The sequence below is a fragment of the Columba livia genome, chromosome 1 (genome assembly GCF_036013475.1).
Source record: "Columba livia isolate bColLiv1 breed racing homer chromosome 1, bColLiv1.pat.W.v2, whole genome shotgun sequence".
Taxonomy (NCBI): domain Eukaryota; kingdom Metazoa; phylum Chordata; class Aves; order Columbiformes; family Columbidae; genus Columba; species Columba livia.
In genome coordinates, this window is record NC_088602.1 from 1,086,478 (window position 1) to 1,105,290 (window position 18,813).

The following is an 18,813-nucleotide window of genomic DNA, read 5'->3' on the forward strand; positions in this document are numbered from 1 at the left end:
CCGGCGTGTCCCGCCGTGTCTCAGTGCCCCCGAGCCCAGGACTCCATTTGCAGAGGACCCGAGTGGCCAGGGGTGGCGGGCAGGGCCAGGGGCCGCAAGGACACAGCGGTGCTCCCGGTGCCCGCCCCCCCGAGCCGAGCGGGGCGGAGCGGCAGGACACTTGTGGAGCACTGGAGGAGGATTTGGGTGCTTGGAAGCTTCCAAAACCCCCTTTTTCTCGTGGCTCTTTCTCACCTTTGCCCCAAGCTGGATGGGTCGCTTGGTCTGTCCTTTTCCCAGTACCTGTGAGGGCTCGAGGTGCAGGGAAGGCAGCTGTGGGCAGGTGAGTGAACTTGTGCCCGTGATTTCTTAATGGAAATGTTGTGCTTGCAGGGAACATCTGTCCTGGCTGTGCTGGTGCGGCTGGTGACGGGACAGGCATCTCGAGTGGAATCCGGAGCATCCCGCCTCCCTCTTCCCAGATCAATACCTGCACGGGCCTCCATCTCTGCGCCGAGAGCAGCGACGCGCCGGGCTCCAGGCTGCTGCGGCAAGGTGGGGGTCAGGCACGGCCCCGGCTCTGGGGACACCACGGCCTGGGATTGCTGTGGTTGGTTCCATGGTGCAGCAGCGGCAAAACGCCTGTGGGACCCGCTGTGTTGGGAGTCTGGTTGGAACAGGAGGTGTGGGAGAGAAGTGTTTTGAGACCCGGTGCGGTGCAGGGTGCTCCCGTTCCTGCCCGCTGAGCCGCACCACGGGCAGGGGCAGGCAGGAGCGTGCCTGCTGCCAGGCCTCGGGCCAGCCCTTGTGTCACGGTGCTTTGCCTGGTCCTGGTGGGTGATCTGGCTAGTGGAATGGGTGTGGGACAGGGCACAGTTCCTACTGCTCTGGCGTGGGTCCCTAATTGGTACGGGCAGTGGAAACCTGCCTCTATGCCTGCCAGCCCTGCCCCTCTGCTGGCACAGCTGGTGGGGTGTCCCCAACCCAGGGACCTGCTGAGCATGTCCTGTGTCCTGCGGTGACCCTGCGGTAAGAGCTTCAGCCGGAAGAGAAGCGTGCTTGAGCACCAGAGCATCCACACTGGTGAGAAGCCCTTCACCTGCACTGACTGCGGCAAGAGCTTCAGGAGGAAGGGAGACCTCACCATCCACCAGCGCATCCACACCGGGGAGGAACCCTACAAGTGTTGCAAGTGCGGCAAGACCTTCAAGCAGAAGTGGCACCTGAAAAGACACCAGTGTGTGCTGAAGGACCCAGATATTGTGCTGGAGGGTGTCCAGCAGAAGAGGGAGGGTCCTTCCCCAGCAGGGGGGCAGGCAGAGGCCAAGCCCTTCCAGTGCGGTGTCTGCGAGAAGCGGTTTTGGAAGGAGAGGCTCATGCTGGCTCACCAGCGCACCCACGGCACCCCCAGCCTGCAGCCGCCTCCGCAGCCCGGCACCCCCTGAATCTGCTGCTGAGGGGCCAGTGGGGTGGCTATGGGGGGATGTCTTGGTTTTGTTTTGGTCGGAGTTAATATTTTTCGAGTAGCTGGTTTAGTGCTGTGTTTTGGAACTAGAATGAGAAGAATGTATCTAATATACAGATGTTTTGCTTGATACTGGGCAGTTGAGGACTTTTTGAATGAATCACTTAGAAGTCTAAGACTGTGTGATTTTTAGTATACTGTCTACTTTGCATTAGTTAGTAGCTAAATTTGCTGAAATCCCTAACTGTGTGTTGTCAAGTTCTGCTCATATTCAACAACCTTGTGCCTACTTGAGGAAAGCAAAGCAGCTACAGAACATCAACGTTCACACAAGGCTGAAAGGCTCAGAGGCCCCTGCAACACGGCAGGATGGCAAAAGGCTGAACGGATGACATTCCCAAACAGAACTCCCCGAAACGGAGCAGAACCAGAATGGGTCTCTGTCCCTGTCTGTCCAACTCTGCCCCAGCTCCATCCTGACTCTGTCACCAGCCGTCAGATGGCGAGTCTCCAAATACGAAGCATGATGCCGATGGCATGGAAGATCCTTGTTGATCGGTCTGGATGTCCATTCTATGGGAATATAGCAGAAGAATGCGGAACCTCACATAGGCCTGTGGGAAACTCTAGACAACTTATCACTGTGCCTGAGATTCCTGCGTTGTTGTGAGAAAGAGCGGGAGGCTGCGCTCGCCTGGAACCTTGAAATACAGGCGAGCTCGGCAGGCCCAGTGATCTTCTCCCAGGGCTGAACTGACCAGCGCCCGCGTCCCCGCTTGTGTTACCTCTGCGAGGGAGCTTAGGTGCTACTTCGGAGATCCCCCGGTCGAGAGGGGACTAAGAGAAACCTTGCTCTTTGCAAATGCATTCGTGGCCTCTGGCTCTTCCTGCGACGTGTCTGCACGTGTGCACACACCACACAGAGCTCCTTGATGGATAATGCAACGATACGTTATCAGAGGTGTGTCACAGTTACTTTTTTGCATTTTCTCCTTCATTAGTCCAACCAAGGCTGTTATTTCTCCACACATTGCAGGTCCGGCATCAGTCATTAACCCCAGCAGCTGTTCCCAGGTTAATTTATGATTACTTATGGTCTTCTCCACCACATCAAGTATGTCCTTCCCTGTTGTCTTCCGTGAATGGCAATGACATCCAAGAGCTCCCCGTGACAGACAAGTCTGCCTTGACACCTCTTATACAAACGGATAGATGCGCTGTGTCTGCGTTGTCTGTGCTTTCATCAACGGGTAATGAAAAAGCCAGATCACTGCACGCCTCTTCGTCCAGCTGTGTCGTCAGACTTCCTGCCTGTTCCTTAACACGGTTTGCCGTGGTGTTTCTTGACAAACTGACATTTGCAAAAGTGTGTATTTGATGGGGGCACTCCTGCTCACACACCTTTAGCGTGCACTGCTTCAAAAATGCACCCTTTGGAAAGCACTTGGAAGCTCCTGCGATTTCTTCGGCCACAATCAAGCTAGCTATCACTGCTACATCATTTTTGGCTACAGCCCTGGTCATCACATTCTGCCGCAATTGCAGTCTGCCTTGCAATTCTTGCACCAATTGTTGTTGCTGTTGAAGGCTAAATTTAGCATCTTTAGTTCCGTGTTAGGTCTCAAAATGCTGACGTGCATTGCACTCCTTTATCACCAACACAGTCTCATAACACAAAAGACATACTGTTTATTCCCCTTGAAGCACAAACACACATTTGCTTTCCCATCTATCATTAAACTGCCTTCCTTCTGCATCGATTTTTCTCTTATTGGACATTTTGGGATTGAGAATGTTCTACCAAAGATGGTATGGTGCACCACCAAAGTAAAAGACCAAGATACCCTTTAGGACCAGGTTAAATAATACTCAGGCCCTCTCACACAGGCTCAGCTTTCCTTCAAACCTCCTTCCCCATACGGCAGAGATGGCCGTATCCATGGAAGACAATGTAGAATTCAGGAGTGGGACCCTGGCTGCTGATTAAAAAGTAATATTATCTTTTTACAGGTAGTTTTTAAAAATAAGACTTAATTTCTAAAGTTCATCAGTCTGGCTGATTTATTTTAAAATTAAATGTTTGCCCAGTTGAGGGAACGTCTTTCCCGCTACTGCTCCCCCACTCCCTCCGCATAATTCTTGTCTGTCTTTTCTTTCAATGCCCCAAGGCAGTTACTCGTGTCCCCCATGAGTCTCACCTCTTACTCTTCGTACAGTCTCCTGCAGTTGCGGACACAGCCAAGGTTACTGGTGAATTTTGCGTGTCCCGTAAGTGAGAGGGGTGTATTTGCAAAGAGTGGCAGACAGAATAGGTGACCAAAACTGACCAACTAAGTATTCCTTCCCATACACATCATACATCCAATAGAACTGGGAGATCACGAGGGTCTCGCTCTCTTTGACCATGGCTGGAATTTGAAGAGGACCCTGCCTGTCCTACCTGTGATCCAAGGCCCGGTTCCAGACGCTGCATCTCTGAATCCAGTTCTGGTTTGCTGCGGAGTCCAGCCCAGGACATCCGGGTGCTGCCCTGCAGCTGCTGGAGCAACGCCAGCTCCGTCGGGCAACGCTGCCCTACCCGGGAAATCAAAGATTGGGTTTGTATAGGTCTAATTTTGCTTGAGTCTTTCATGATTTTTATCTGATCTCGGGACAACACGTACACATACTCCTTTTCCTTTTAACTCTTCAAGAAAACGCTGTGGACCTTCACCCTCATCCGAGCCATCAGATGACGCGGACTTGAACAGTGCTAGAGAATCTTTCAGTAGTGCTTTGCTCCGTAGTAACATCCTGTGTAAAGTCAATTCCAGAAGGCTAACACCCTGCTTCTTCAGAAGCAATTTCCATGTGGATAATACAATATCCTCTTCTTCAGATAAGTTCCACCCCTCGTGTTCCCGGTAACTCATCAACTCTTGGCGTGGTGTCTTTTCAAGGATCCGGATCTTCAGCAGCTCCCCCCTGCTGCTCTATCAGCTGTACCGGGCTCCGTCTCCACAGCCCGTCTTTGGCTGTCACAGCTTCACCGCTGTCTCTTCTTCATGCAAGATCCTCTTCATACAGGATCATATCAGGGTCACCATATGTTGCGGTTCAGATGGACAAACAACATAGACCAAGTTCTTCCAGGATGAAAGTAGTAGATGCCATTTATTGCCACAAGTGCATTTTTATACAGTTTTACCAATTCATGTGTCTCTTCACTATTGGTTACAAGTTAAAGTAGTCACATTTAATTGGGAAGTTTTGTTATCATCAACCTTACTCTTTTACTCTCTTCTCTCTCACAGGTACATCCTTAACATCTCCGGATACTCCTTTGCTCCCACCTTTCTCATGGGTAGGCATGAATATCTTCAAGGCTAATCTCTGTTCCCACACCCTCCATCAGGAAATCCAAAGACCCACCGTAGTCCCCCACAGCTGCCCTGAGGCCAGACCCCAGGGTCTGGACCTCCAGGGATGGCCCATCAAGTGCGGGAGCTCCCACCAGCACTGTCTGTTGGAAAATACAAGTTTTGTCCAGTCTGCCTCTTTCCTCTTCTCATCTCCACCTTCCCTCAATGTCTTTTATTTCTGCCTTGTCGGCTTCTGTGCTTCCTCGGCCTGATGTCTGACTCTCTTTGGACTCCTGTTTTGCACAGGAGCTGCAGATTTTGCCATCTAACATTCCTTGGAAAAAGCAAAGGACAAGTTTGGCAGCCAACCCCCGCATTGCTATGTTCTGCACCCCTGAGCAGGAAACACAGGCAGAAGCACACAACTCTGAATGTCATGGAGGAAGGCACATCTTGGGACCATGTATTCCAAGGGCCTGCTCAAGAAGGTTGCCCTGGATTACGTTGCTGAGTTGAATTTTTCCCATCTCCAAGGCGGAGTGGGTGGCAGATGGCCGGGCTGCCCTCCTGGAGCAGGTGCCTGGGGGTGGCTGTGAACTTCCCCTGGGAAACTGACCTGCCTGCAGGGCCAGCGAGGCCCGAAGCACACGGCTGTGGTGCTGGGCAGCCGGCTAAGGGCAGCCTGCAAGGAAGGGGGTCTGGGGAAGGTGCTGCCAACCCTCTGGGAGAGGACAAACCTCTGGGCCTGGCCCCTGATGCTGCCCCTCGAGAAAGGGAGAAGAAGAGGAGGAAGCCAACAAACAAGTGTGGAATCTTCCAGTACAGAAATTAAGGGCAACTTTATAGTGTCGGTGCAGAGGGATCATGGCCAGCACTCCGGGACCGTGCACGGCTGGTCCCACGGCGTCGTCGGGGCCGGCTGTAAGGATTTTGTGCCCGACGCTGCAAGCGGGAGCGGCCTCGTGTTCGCACAGGCCCAGGGGACTGGGAGCGTTGGCCACTCTCCTGCTCTGTGGAGCTACTGGAAGACCCCGAAGACTCCTGGCTGTCAGTGCTGGGGCTGCTGGTTTCCACTTCCATGGAGCTCTGGGATGGCCCCAATGCCTCCTGGCTAGCAGTGCTGGGGCTGCTGGTCTCAGGTACCAGGGAGGCAGATGGCCTCTGCACTTCCTGCCTGGGGGTGCTGCTCTGACCACTCGCGGACGGCCCACGGCTGGTCCCACGGTGTCTTCTGGGCCGGCTGTAAGGGTTTTGTGCCCGACGCTGCAAGCGGGAGCGGCCTCGTGTTCGCACAGGCCCCGGGGGGCTGGAGCGTCCGTTGCTCTCAAGCTCTGGGCAGGTGCCGGCAGACCCCAATGGGAGCTGGCTGGTGGGGCTGGGGCTGCCATTTTCCAGTTCCACCGACCTCGGGGAAGGCCCTGATGCCTCTTGGCTGGTGGTGCCGGGGCTGCTGGTCTCAGGTACCAGGGAGACGGATGGCCCCTGCACCTCGTGGCTGGGGGTGCTGCTCTCAGCACTCGGGGATGGCCCACGGCTGGTCCCACGGCGACAACTGGCCCGGTTGTACGGATTTTGTGCCCGACGCTGCAAGCGGCAGCGGCCTCGTGTTCGCACAGGCCCCGGGGGGCTGGAGCGTCCGTTGCTCTCAAGCTCTGGGGAGGTGCCGGCAGACCCCAATGGCAGCTGGCTGGTGGGGCTGGGGCTGCTGGTTTCCTCTGCCAGGGAGCTCTGGGACAGCCCCAGCGCCTCCAGGCTGGCAGGGCTGGGGCTGCTGGACTCAGGTATTGCGGACAGGTGTGATGGCCCCAGAACCACCTGGCCGTGCGTGCTGCTCTCAGCACTTGGTGCTGGTGTGCCGCTCCTCTCACGGTGTCTTCTGGCCCGGCTGTATGGATTTTGGGCCCGATGTTGCAACCGGGAACGGTGTCTTGTTCTCACGGGCCCAATGGATCTGGAACGTTCTCCATTCTCAGGCTCTGGGGAACCGTGGCAAGATCCTGATGGCAGCTGGCTGGTGGTGCTGGGACTGCCATTTTCCAGTTCCACCGACCTCGGGGAAGGCCCTGATGCCTCTTGGCTGGTGGTGCCGGGGCTGCTGGTCTCAGGTACCAGGGAGACGGATGGCCCCTGCACCTCGTGGCTGGGGGTGCTGCTCTCAGCACGCGGGGATGGCCCACGGCTGGTCCCACGGCGACGTCTGGGCCGGCTGTATGGATTTTGTGCCTGACGTTGCAAGCGGGAGCGGCCTTGTGTTCGCACGGGCCCAATGGATCTGGAACGTCCTCCGTTCTCAAGCTCTGGGGAACCGTGGGAAGACCTTAATGGCAGCTGGTTGGCGGTGCTGGGACTGCCATTTTCCAGTTCCACGGAGCTGTGGGATGGCCCCAGTTCCACCTGGATGGCTGTGCTGGGGCTGCCGGTGTCTAGTCCCAAGGAGCCATCAGTTGGCTCCGATGCTGCCTGGCTGTCCGGGCTGGGGCCGCTGGTCTCCAGTGCTGGGGCTCCAGAGGAGAGTCCCGATGCTTCCTGGCTGCCTGTGCTGGGGCTGCTGGTCTCCAGTGCCAGGGAGCTGTGGGATGGGCCTGGTCCTGCCTGGCTGGTGGTGCTGAGGCTGCCGGTCTCTGGTGCTGGAGATCCAAGAGACGGCCCTGGTGCTGCCTGGCTGGCAGTGCTGGGGCCAGCGAGCTCTGAGCTGGCACTGGAGGCTGAAAGGGGAAGAAGGAAGGTCAAGGGCACGGCCCCCCAGCCCTGGGGCAGGATTGGCCGGAGCGGAGCCCCAGCTCTCCTGGAGCAGAGAGGCTCTGCCTAGCCCAGCCGGTGCCCCACTGCCAGGCTCTGCCCAACCCCAGCCCCGGGGCACCCGTGTGCCTCTCACCAGTGCCCAGGCCAGCACAGCTGTCACACTCCCAGAGGGCCCCGCTGGTCCTCAAGCCACAGCAGCCTCTGTGGGTGCCCTCGGCAGCGCAGGAGCGGCACAGGAGCAGTTGCCAGGGCCTGGGGAAGCAAAGGGGTTCATGGCTCTGTAGACAAAGTGACCGCAGCACAGGCTTGTCCAACAGAGCTCTTGTTCGCAGTCCTTCTGCTTTGAGCCCTTGGCGAGACAGAGATCCCACGCAGAGCCCCAGGGTGCAGCTTGGGCAACTTACCCCCGTTCCTCTCTGTGCTCCCTGCCTTGGGGACAAAGGCACTCCCTGGCATCGCAGCGGCTGTGCCTGTCACCGAGGTCGGCATATGCATTGTTGTTCTCCCACAACGGCATTCTGATGGAGAATGTAAAATGGATGAGCCCCTGCTGGCCCTGTGTAAGGCAGGTGCAGGACGTCCCTGCTCTTCTTTTCCCCCTGTCCTGTTTCCAGTTCCTCCATGAGGCTGAAGCCCCGACCCACAGGACAGCAGAGGGCCAGGACTGCTGGGGCAGTCCCTCCATGGCACGGCTTGCACCCTCCTGTCCTGTGAGCCAGGCAGAAGGACACCGACCTGAGGGGGACTCGGATCCCCAGGCTGAACATTTCTGGGACAAAACGATCCTTATCTCGACAGAGAGGGCACTGGAAACAAGAAATGCCAGCGCCCGTAGCCTGTCCCTGCAGGAGAAACACAAGGGGAGTGAGTGAGGCCCTGGTGCTGCTGAGCCCTGCGGTGCCCCGGGGCCGAGGGAACGGCTCCCACCTGGATGCAGCCCCTGTGGAACCAGGCGTGTTGGCACTCCGGGCACACCATGGTGCCGTAGGACGTTGTGTCCTCCACAGGCTCCAGGCAGATGAGGCAGGTGGTGTTCTCTGGAGCTGCCTGCAGTTCCTGCTGGGGACGGTGCTCCCAGCAGTAGGACCTGGGGGCAGGAGGAAAGGGAAGGGCGAGGTGAGAAGTGCAGGGTCCTTCCCCGAGGCTGGTGAGGAGGGCACAGGAGGTACCTGTACTGAGGAAAGAACTGGGTGACGCATTCACCCTCCAAGGCACAGGGGAAATGGAAGCTGCGGTTGCAGCCTCTCTCCTGGCAGGTGATGGTGGCCCCGCTCTCGCTGCAGACGAAGCAGTCCTGAAAGGGCAGAGCAGCCCCTGTCAGCTGCAGCCTCAGGGTGCCACCGCCAGCCCCGCAGCTCCCGACAGGGCCCAGGACGTGGCCGCTGCTTGTCACACCCCGCAGCTCTGCCTGGCAGACGTGGCTCCTGTGCTGGAGTCTCTGCGAAGCTGCTGGGACTGTTGTCCCAGAGCTGGTGGGAAGGTGTGGCAGATGTCCCCACACCACACCCGAAAAGCACCAGGAACTTCTAGACCGATGGATGACTATGGTTATGCACACACCCCTTGGTCGAGAGACAGCACCCTTGACCAAGGAAAAATGCTTTGGTTGAGAGAAGTTTCTGGATCCCTGCCATAAATGACCACAACTCAGATTCAGCTTAGGGAACCCCCTGGCTTCCCCCTTTAAGTTGGTGTTCTCAGAGCAGCAGCTCTGCAGTTGAAGACTCTCCTCCTTAGACTGGGACACCATGTAAGGAAGATTCCTTTAGGAATGAGAGCCCTCACTGGCAAGCGATCTTCTGGGTTCCCTTGACAGTTCTCTCATATGAGTGGAAAGATTCACATAACTCTGTCAGAGTGGTGAATATGTTTGGGTAAGCCCTGTTTCTCATTGGTTTCTGCTAAACAGTTCTGGTTGGAATATAGACTGTTTGGAGCTGATCACCTATCTAAATTATTTTTTGGGGTGCCTCCATGACAGAAGGGCTGGGATTTACTTCTGAGGGTCTGGGGCAGGCTCCTGCAAACCTCTCCTGGCACAAATCTCCCTGTTCCTGTCAGGTCCTCACCTTCTGTGCTGCCTGCTCCACTGTATGGCGAATGTCCTCAGGGAGAAATCCCATGAGTCCATTATTGTTGGGCTGACGCTGAAAAAGCTCGTTGGCAAACAACTGCAGAAGAGCAAAGACGAGGAGCTGATGAGGAGAGTGTGTCCGGAACTGCCCGGAGGGAGCAGCTGGAGGGAGCCCCAGAATAACTCACCAGGCAATACAAATGGGCACAGAGCCCTTGTGCCTCCAGGAGGAGCCCACAGAGGTTCGGGTCAGCGTCTGCCCGGCGACATAGCAGGCAGGCTGCAGGGGAGAGAGCAAATGCCACAGGCATGGGCACCTCTGCGTCCCTGAGGGGTTGTCCCCAAGGGGCTGCTCTGTCCCTGCCTGGCTGATGGGCAGGGCTGGAGGCCATGGGGACCAAAGGGTCATTGTGGGCACTGGGGTCCCAGCAGGTCCCAGCCCAACCTGGGCCCCACTTGCTGAGGAGAGGAGGCACCCTGGCCCAGAGAGGCTCAGAGTTCCTGCCCCCTGCCACCGCTCTCGGCCCCGCACCGGCTGCCCCGACAGCCCCTGTGCCGGGCTGCGGGAGGGATGCTTTGCTCTCACCCCGCTCCATCGAGTCAGGGAAGTTTCTTCTTCCTTGCTGATAAGCCACTACGGCAACAGTGGGGGTTTGGAGAGTCTCTGTCCCAGCAGCGCTGAGCTGTCTCCTCCAAATGCTCCTCTGCTACCTCTGCGGGAGAAGCCAGGCACGGGTGGGCTTGCAGCACAGCCCAGAGCCCCGAGGTGTGGGGCCCCCTCCTGCCTCGGCACCCCGGCCCTGCCCTGCCCTCTCCTCACCTCGCCAGTTCGCACTGACACGCGGCCTGAGCCCAGCGCTCCTTTTTATGGGCTTGGGCCCGCGGGTCACAGTGGCCACTGTGACACCAGCACTGCTGTCCTGCCTGCACACGAATACGGGCGGGGTCGCCCTTGGCCACATGTCACCCACTCTGAGACGGCCACCGCCTCACAGAGGTGGGTGTGAAGGGCCGAGCTGGAGCCCGAGCCCTTGGCACCCACATAACCGGGGTGGCTGCTCCCGCGGCAAGTGCACCTGCCACCCACTGTGCCTTGGAGATAAAAAACATCCAACTCGGCAACCTAATCCAGGGCAACCTTCTTGAGCGCGCCCTTGGAATAAATGGTCCCAAAACGTGCCTTGCTCCATGACATTCAGAGCGGTTTGCCTGTGTTTCCTGCTCAGGGGTGCAGAATACAGCAATAGCGGGGTTGGCTGCCAGACTTGTCCTTTGCTTTTTCCAAGGAATGTTTGATGGCAAAATCCGCAGCTCCTGTGCAAAACAGGAGTCCAAAGAGAGTCAGACATCAGGCCGAGGAAGCACAGCAGCTGGAGAGGGAGAAATCAAAGACATTGAGGGAAGGTGGAAAGGAGAAGGTGATAAGCTGAACAAAATTCTTTTAGAAACCCTTAGGCCTAATGTAACCACACTAAGCCTAATGTAACAAGACTAGGCATAATGTAACAGGAACTTCATAGAGGAACAATAGCTATCTAGAGACTGGAAATGAGGCAAACCAGGATGTCCTTGGTTTGCAAGCTGGGAAAGTCGAATGTTTCACTTATTGAAGAAAGAGCTCCGTGACCTTTGCTGTATAGTAGTACAAAACGACAATACACTTACACTGAAGAAATTAGGTCAAAAAATACGGCACAGGGTAAGGGACACCAGGCTGCAAAGACTACTGGGGGCAACTAGAAACCTTCAGTAAAGACCCACAAATACCAAAGATGGATTTAAGGGAGGGAATATGTAAATAGTTCATGCTTAGTGTATGAACTAAGCAGTAGAAACCAATGAATGTGCAATTGGTATGTGCAATAAATACCAAGAAGTGTCAGGCATGTACACATTCGATTAGAAGAACAATCCTCCGAGCATCCGGCACACTGCAATAAAAATGCCTGCTTTTTAGCACTTTCTAAACAATGCTCGGTAGTCTTTTTGCCGACTTTTTGGTATCCAACAGGAAAGTGACAGACTGGACAAAACTCGCCTTTTCCAACAGACAGTGCTGGTGGGAGGTCCTGCACTTGATGGGCCATCCCTGGAGGTCCAGCCCTGGGGTCCAGCCTCGGGGCAGCTCAGCCTTTACCGTGGCGGAGCTTCCTGGGGGCTCTGGCCCATGTCAGCAAGTGGCCACCACCCCAGGGTCTGCCCAGAGGAGAGAGCTGGTACCTAAGAGAAAAGGTAGAAAAAAGGTTACACAGATGGTAGGTCACAAGAATGGTGTTTATTTTTAAGACAAGCAGTGAAGAACTGAAGGGAAACACACTTACTCTGAGTAGATAGAAAAAAGACCAACTAGTGTAGGAACTGGTTCAGCATGACCACGAGGTTCCAAGTAGAGTAACAAAAGAACTGTGCATGCCCAGGACTTGAGTTCATTGAAAGGACAATGTGATGAAGACTCCTTACTTCCTCCCATAACCCTCGAAAGACCACCAACTCACTGCTCTGTGCAGGTGCTAGAGACATCTGCATATGGTTAGTGTTTCCAAGAAATGTAATACATATGTAAAGCACTTCCCAGATATGTAATGAATATGTTTGATCTATGCGAGGGTGAAAAAACATTGACTCCACACAATCCAATATGAATTGAAGCGAAGCCATTTATTACAGAAACAAGCCTCCTTATATATGCAGTTCTTTCCTGATCACACGTCCACGCTCCACGCGTGCATTAGCTGATTGGATATTGTCCGTGTTCCCGAGCTGTCCACGCGCCCGAGTCTCACTGCTAATAGGTCTGTTGATTCACATCGTGTTTTCAGCTTTCCAAGGTGGCCTTGAAATTCTTTTGCGCTTGACTAGTTTAATAACAAATCTCCATCTAATAGAAACCCACTTCAAGAAAATCCCTCAAATCTCCCACAGCTCCCCCTTTTTGTTCTTGAACCAGCCAGGCCTTGTTTACAACACGCTGAATCATCTTTGAAATACACTGCAACATACAATCACATCATTAACAACATAATTACAATTACATATAATGCAGTTGAGCCTTACCTAATAAGATCAAACAACTACCCACCTATTCCCAGGCTTTTAAACCCTTTGTCAAACCCTACTTCTACTATGACAATCTTAGTAATGTGCTGGTTTAGTTTGTCTAAAATACTATGAATAGATTCCGAAGGATCAGACAAGTGAATACAACACATTCTCTCAAATTCTTCACAACCATGACCTAGTGTTAAAAGTAAGAGATCTATAACTGCGTGATTTTGTAGAGTAGTAAGCCTAATAGCATCAACTGCTACTATTAACTGAGTTAGCATCTCAGAAGTTACATTAGCCTGTTTAAAAGACCAATAGCTTAACTTTGATATGTCTCCTAAAGCCTGACCAGCTGCTACACAAGGGAGAAGGAGTGCAGTACATACTATGGTAGGAACGTCCCATAATTTTACCTCATTTTTGCATTGACTGTCTCAGTGTAATATCACCCTTTTGGCTCTCCTGATGTTTGCTCAAATTGCCATTCTCCACAGAAGGTACACCACCTGCTTGCTAACAGGCTTCTAGACCACCAGGTCTGTGAGCATCTATAACACTGAATTAGGATCCACGGTTTACATCTGAAACAGTCCTCACAACTTCTCTCCCTCCTGTCCATCTGCATCCGTTGAATCTTTGTTGTCTTTATTCAGCCATGGCTTGACCCGTTTCGCGGGAATCCAGTTCGATCCTTGGCCTGTAATGACACGAGCATAACCTTCTCAACAAGTAATTCATTGCTGTGGCCTTTTCCATTGACCACTAACTAGTGATTTGACCATAAGTAATGTAGGTTCTTTCTGATTTAGCATGGTTTTGGGTCATACTTGCAAAGTGTTTCATCACATACAGTGCTTTTGACAATTGGTTTTGTGGTGTTGCCCCTACTTCTCCCCCTTTTTAAAAAAAAAAAAAAAAAACATAAACAAAAACAAACAAACAAACAAGTTCGGAATCAGATACGTGCATTGGACCTTGACTACGTACTCAAAATCACAAATCAAATTTAGAGGTTCCTCCTTAAACAGCTCTAAGTAATGTAAAGCTGCACCAAGTTCTGCTAATTGGGTTGAACCTTCAATAACTTTTACAGAATGATGCCAATCGTTATCTTCATGCCAGACCACTACAGCTTTATGAGACTGCCCAGAACCACCAACAAAACTGTGCAAGTATGTAGGATCAGACCAGATACACGTATGATCTGTGACCTGGTGTTAAAGACTTGCAGGTTCTGCATCAATTTACATTTAGGCATGCCAAAAGCTGTGCTGTTAAGAAAACCAGCTAGTGCAATTTACAAGGACATAGATTGTAAATTTAAAAAAAAAAATCAGAATTCAATTTCACAAATGGTACATATATGACAAAAGGATCATGGCCTATTAAGACTTAAATCCATTCCCTGCATTTTCTTGATCAGAGTAACAACCGGTATATCAGTCTGTTAGCATTCTCTTCATACTGTCCCACAATAGCCACAGGTTGTTTCTATGTTGTAGCTATAAAAAGACAAATCTGCAAGTCCAATTGAATACAGTTAGCTTGTAAGGTTGTCATAAATTTATTCATCCAAGTTTCTAACTCCATTTTGGCTGTCATGTTTATTGGGTATTGTTTTCTCTTACCGGACCGAAGTCCTGTTTCAGTTCTATCAGTGTAGTGTTCGCTTTATCAAAACACTGACTGTTAACACTAGTGGAAATACAGCATTCGACATTTCCTTGGAAGTTTCTCACTTGCAGCAAGCAGATCTGAACCATCCCAGCAGCTTCTTGTGGGACATGCAACTAAACAGAATTCTCAGAAAACGTTATTTGAGCTTACAATTTACTTAACAAATCTTGACCCAAGAGAGGTATCGGGCTTTCTGGCAAATACAAGAAGTCATATGGTAAAACTTTGTTCCAAATTTGGCATTCCATTGGTCTCAAGCAATGGCATTTCTTTCATTCTCTCCCACGACCTCAAAAACTATCACGGTGAATTTACTAAGAAGTCTCTTACAACCAGTTACCACAGAATAAGTCTATTAATAAATTTTTACTTTAATTTCCCAATTTCATTAGAACTACGGATCTGCTAGGGATGCCTTTAAATTTCACCCCCAGGCTTCTCCATTTAGTATTACAGCATCGCTGCAGTGGGGGGAGAGAAACCCCCCCCTTTCACCGCTTTAAAAGCGGGCAGCCAGGTTTTTCCATTTGCTTTTCTTTCTCTTCTTGCTGCAGTTCAGATGTACCAAGGCCACGCAGCCGGTGTAATTGCTGGTATGAAGTAGGAGGCTCTGGCAAACTCCTCAGTTACAATGAGCTGAGTTTATCTTGCAGCTCGACACAGGCCTGGGATATTTTGCTCTTTTGTTTTCCCATTTCATTCCAACCATAATATACTTTATATGCAACTCCAAGTAGCTCAGCAATACTTACATTCCGTAGCTTGATTTCCCTTTTCAAATTTGTAGATGTCAAAAGCCAGCATATTAAACGTCAATCCATTTTTACACTTTCCTAAATCCAAATCAGTTCATATTCTAGCAGCTTTTAAATACAACCTCATCCAAGTTCACATCCATCATAGCATTTAGTTTTCTTTCCCATACCTCCAACTAGCACATAAATTCAATGCAAATCAAAGTTTAACAAATTATTTTCTGGTCTCAAAATTATTAGATAACAATATGAGCAATAACTTTGTTGTATAAGGATGCATCCTAAGGGGGAGCAAGGTGGTATTTTAGCAGTGGAACAGGTTCCCATTTTGTAATTATCACCCCAAACAACATTCTTTTGGTACCAAATACATATATATGCAAACTAAAATACTGAGCTCAGATATGCAAACCAAACATCAAGTTCAAATATGCAGATGGATCACAGTTACACTAATTCAAGACGATATCTCGATTTTAGCATCGGTATCATCACAAAATGCACATTTTAAGTTCATGGATTCTCATTATTTAGCAGTCTGTGAAATCACCATACCACACAACAAAGACCTACCAGAACTGCAACATGCTTAGACAGATACCCACAAAGAAAACAGGTTAATGAGGAAAGCATCTTGCAGACTTCAGGAAGTTTCCTGTGACCTGTGTGTTACCAGTTAAATCTCTCTCAGCTTGTTGAAGTTCAAACCGTCCCACCTGTGAAACTGTCTGTAATGATCTAATGATCTCTTGCAGAGATTTATTTTGTCCTGCTCTTCTCGCCTTAAAACCAACATTAATTGAAACACAGTGTTATACTTCAAGGTTCTATCCTCCAACCACTTTTCCCATTCATCTTACTGACACAGCAGCCACCATCAATCATAACATTTCTCAAGATCTTACTTCCTCATATTTCCAAGTGCTTTCCCATGTTTTAAAACACCTAGCAATACCGCTTTCTTAGGAACATGACTGAAGACAGTCGTTTCCGACCCCATCTCACAAGTAAAAACCATGAGAAGAGGGAGGGAGGGGGGAAGCACAGGACTGCTTGCAGCGCGAGTGGGAAAACTGGGGAGAAAGTTTTGCGGAGTAATTACACCACAAAGAAACAATTCTAACAACAACGAGTAAAACAATTAACTCACATTCCTGACAAGCAGCTTGATTTTCAGAGAGGCAATACACAGAAGCACGTAATGTGTACTGTAACACCCGCAGATAACACATTGACAGCAAACATTAGCATTCCCTACTGCTAATTTCAACGCCAGTGTGCCCTTAGCTTCTAAGTTTTCAGCCTGCTTATTGATGGCTTCTTGAAGATGGTCAATAAATTGCATGTAATTCCCGTTGGGACCCTGTTTAATAGTTGTAAATGATTTGGCTGCTTTGTCGGTTTCTGGCACCTTTATCATAGCTTGAAATGCAAGGTCCGTTTACTTCCTCAGGATTTCAGAAACCAATCGTGCCTGTAATTGTGGTGTGCCAATTAGTGTCTCTTCCAAGAGCTGGGGGATGCCTTTCAACAAATCCCCATGTTTCTGTCCTAAATCATCTATAGCTGTTGCATTGCACAGGTCTAATTTTGCTGCCCTGCGAGGGGGAGATGGGACCCGTTCGAGTAGACAAGGCAAAGGAATGTTTGCCAACAGCCACCCGGCCCGTCCCCACCAGCCGGCGTGTCCCGCCGTGTCTCGGTGCCCCCGAGCCCAGGACTCCATTTGCAGAGGACCCGAGTGGCCAGGGGTGGTGGGCAGGGCCAGGGGCCGCAAGGACACAGCGGTGCTCCCGGTGCCCGCCCCCCCGAGCCGAGCGGGGCGGAGCGGCAGGACTACACCTCCCGTGCTGCACCGGCGGCGGGCGGCCCTCCCGGGCTGACGCTGCCGGCGGTTCCCGCCGCCGCCTTTGTCCGTGCGGGGCTGGCGGCGCGGCCCCGGCGCAGGTAGGGGCGGCGGGCGGCGGCCCCGCGGCACGGGGATGGGCGCTGCTGGCCCGCGGGGTCCCGGCGGAGGGGACTCGGCCCCGACGGCCTCTCCCGTGCTCTCCCCTCCGCCGGCCGCCCCCCAGCCCTGCCGGACCCCCCCGCACTCCCCTTAGGGCCCGGCTCCCCCCGGCGCTCCGGCCTTTCCCCGGCTCGCCCCGTGGCCCCCGTGCAACGCGGACACGCTGCTCCGTGTCCAGCCGCCCGGCCCCCCCTGGATCCGGCCCTGGCGGCCCCGGCGCTGGGAAGGGCACTTGTGGAGCACTGGAGGAAGATTTGGGTGCTTGGGAGCTTCCAAAACCCCCTTTTTCTCGTGGCTCTTTCTCACCTTTGCCCCAAGCTGGATGGGTCCCTTGGTCTGTCCTTTTCCCAGTACCTGTGAAGGCTCGAGGTGCAGGGAAGGCAGCTGTGGGCAGGTGAGTGAACTTGTGCCCGTGATTTCTTAATGGAAATGTTGTGCTTGCAGGGAACATCTGTCCTGGCTGTGCTGGTGCAGCTGGTGACAGGACAGGCACCTCGAGTGGAATCCGGAGCATCCCGCCTCCCTCTTCCCGGATCAATACCTGCACGGGCCTCCATCTCCGTGCTGAGAGCAGTGACGCGCCGGGCTCCAGGCTGCTGCAGCAAGGTTGGGGTCAGGCATGGCCCCGGCTCTGGGGACACCACGGGCTGGGATTGTGAAGGGACTGGCCAAGTTGCAGGTCCATTTGCAGTGGGGCAATGCAGGAGGGAAGTGTTTTGAGACCCGGTGCGGTGCAGGGTGCTCCCGTCCCTGCCCGCTGAGCCGCACCACGGGCAGGGGCAGGCAGGAGCGTGCCTGCTGCCAGGCCTCGGGCCAGCCCTTGAGTCACGGTGCTGTGCCCGGTCCTGGGGGGTGATCTGGCTTGTGGCGTGGGTGTGGGACAGGGCACAGTCCCCAGTGCTCTGGTGTGGGTCCCTAATCTGGCACGAACAGGGGACACCTGCCTCTAAGCCTGCCAGCCCTGCCCCTCTACTCAGCACAGCTGATGGGGTGTCTTGCAACCCAGGGCCCTTCTCAGTGAGTCCCCCATGCCCTAGTGGCCCTTTTGTGCCACCCAGCAGTGCCAAGACTGCCCCTCTGTCCTTGCCCTTCCCTTGCACAGGATGCTCTGAGCTCTCTCAGCACTGCCCTTGGGATGCCAGAGCCCCTGGTACCAGCGGGACCCTGCTTGGCAGCAGCAGGATTTCAGCAGAGGTGTTTAGCAACCATGTGGTGAGGTGTGCTGAGCCGAGTGTGCTTCTTGCTGCAGATGTCGGTGACGTTTGAGGACGTGGCGCTTTACTTCTCCCCTGAGGAGTGGGCAAAGCTGTCGGGCTGTCAGCGGCAGCTCTACCGGGAGGTGATGCTGGAGAACTACCAGATGGTCGCCTCGCTTGGTGAGGACTCTCTCTGGTGATGTTGGGCTGGGGTCGAGCTGGAATTCATCTCTTTAAGTGAGCTGGACTACTTGAATGGGAAAATCCAGCTGTCTCTATTGCTGCCTGAGCAGTTGTGACTGCAAGTTTATACCCTGCCAGGCAGCCTCCTGTGGTCACGGGAGAGAGAATGGGATGGGATGGGGTGAAGCCTCTTCCGGGGTTTGACCACCCTCTTGTTACAGAAGTGCTTCCTCACATCCAGTCTAAACCTTGCAGGCGCAGCTTTGAGCTGTTCCCAGGTGTCCTGTCTGCAGGAGAGTGGCCGAGGTGACGGGGGCGCAGCGAGAGGAGGCTGTAGGTACAGGGATG

At 53.1% G+C, this 18,813-nt stretch overlaps 3 protein-coding genes and 1 long non-coding RNA gene across 4 annotated transcripts in view; 1 reads left to right on the forward strand and 3 right to left on the reverse strand.

Annotated features, from left to right (window-relative positions):
- The window catches only part of LOC106145902 (gastrula zinc finger protein XlCGF57.1-like), a 185,860-nt gene that overhangs the window by 111,876 nt on the left and 55,171 nt on the right, over nt 1-18,813 (reverse strand). The window lies entirely within an intron of this gene.
- Nucleotides 1-18,813, forward strand: part of LOC110355741 (uncharacterized) — a 58,884-nt gene that overhangs the window by 16,986 nt on the left and 23,085 nt on the right. Inside the window, exons 3-5 of the mRNA XM_065049551.1 lie at nt 373-534; nt 18,336-18,462; nt 18,721-18,802. Coding sequence (XP_064905623.1) covers nt 373-534; nt 18,336-18,462; nt 18,721-18,802 — 371 coding nt within the window. The remainder of the gene's footprint in view (nt 1-372; nt 535-18,335; nt 18,463-18,720; nt 18,803-18,813) is intronic.
- Nucleotides 1,940-8,159, reverse strand: LOC135578273 (serine/arginine repetitive matrix protein 1-like). Its single transcript, XM_065049552.1, has 5 exons — nt 7,932-8,159; nt 7,661-7,779; nt 5,688-7,490; nt 3,885-4,018; nt 1,940-2,017 (listed from the first exon to the last, which is right to left on the reverse strand). Exons 1-5 carry the CDS (start codon nt 8,042-8,044, stop codon nt 1,940-1,942), a joined length of 2,247 nt encoding a protein of 748 aa, XP_064905624.1. The 5' UTR covers nt 8,045-8,159.
- On the reverse strand, nt 12,241-17,933 carry LOC135578299 (uncharacterized). Its single transcript, XR_010469781.1, has 2 exons — nt 17,393-17,933; nt 12,241-13,343 (listed from the first exon to the last, which is right to left on the reverse strand). It is a non-coding gene; the product is annotated as an uncharacterized LOC135578299 (long non-coding RNA).

Coding starts and splice junctions, on each gene's coding strand:
- LOC135578273 (XM_065049552.1), bottom strand. CDS start 8,044: ATGCCGTTGTGGGAGAACAACAATGCATATGCCGACCTCGGTGACAGG. Junction 7,491..7,660: donor CTGTGCTGGCCTGGGCACTG/GTGAGAGGCACA, acceptor TTCCCCTTTCAG/CCTCCAGTGCCAGCTCAGAG. Junction 4,019..5,687: donor CAGCCGGCCCCGACGACGCC/GTGGGACCAGCC, acceptor TTTCCCGGGTAG/GGCAGCGTTGCCCGACGGAG.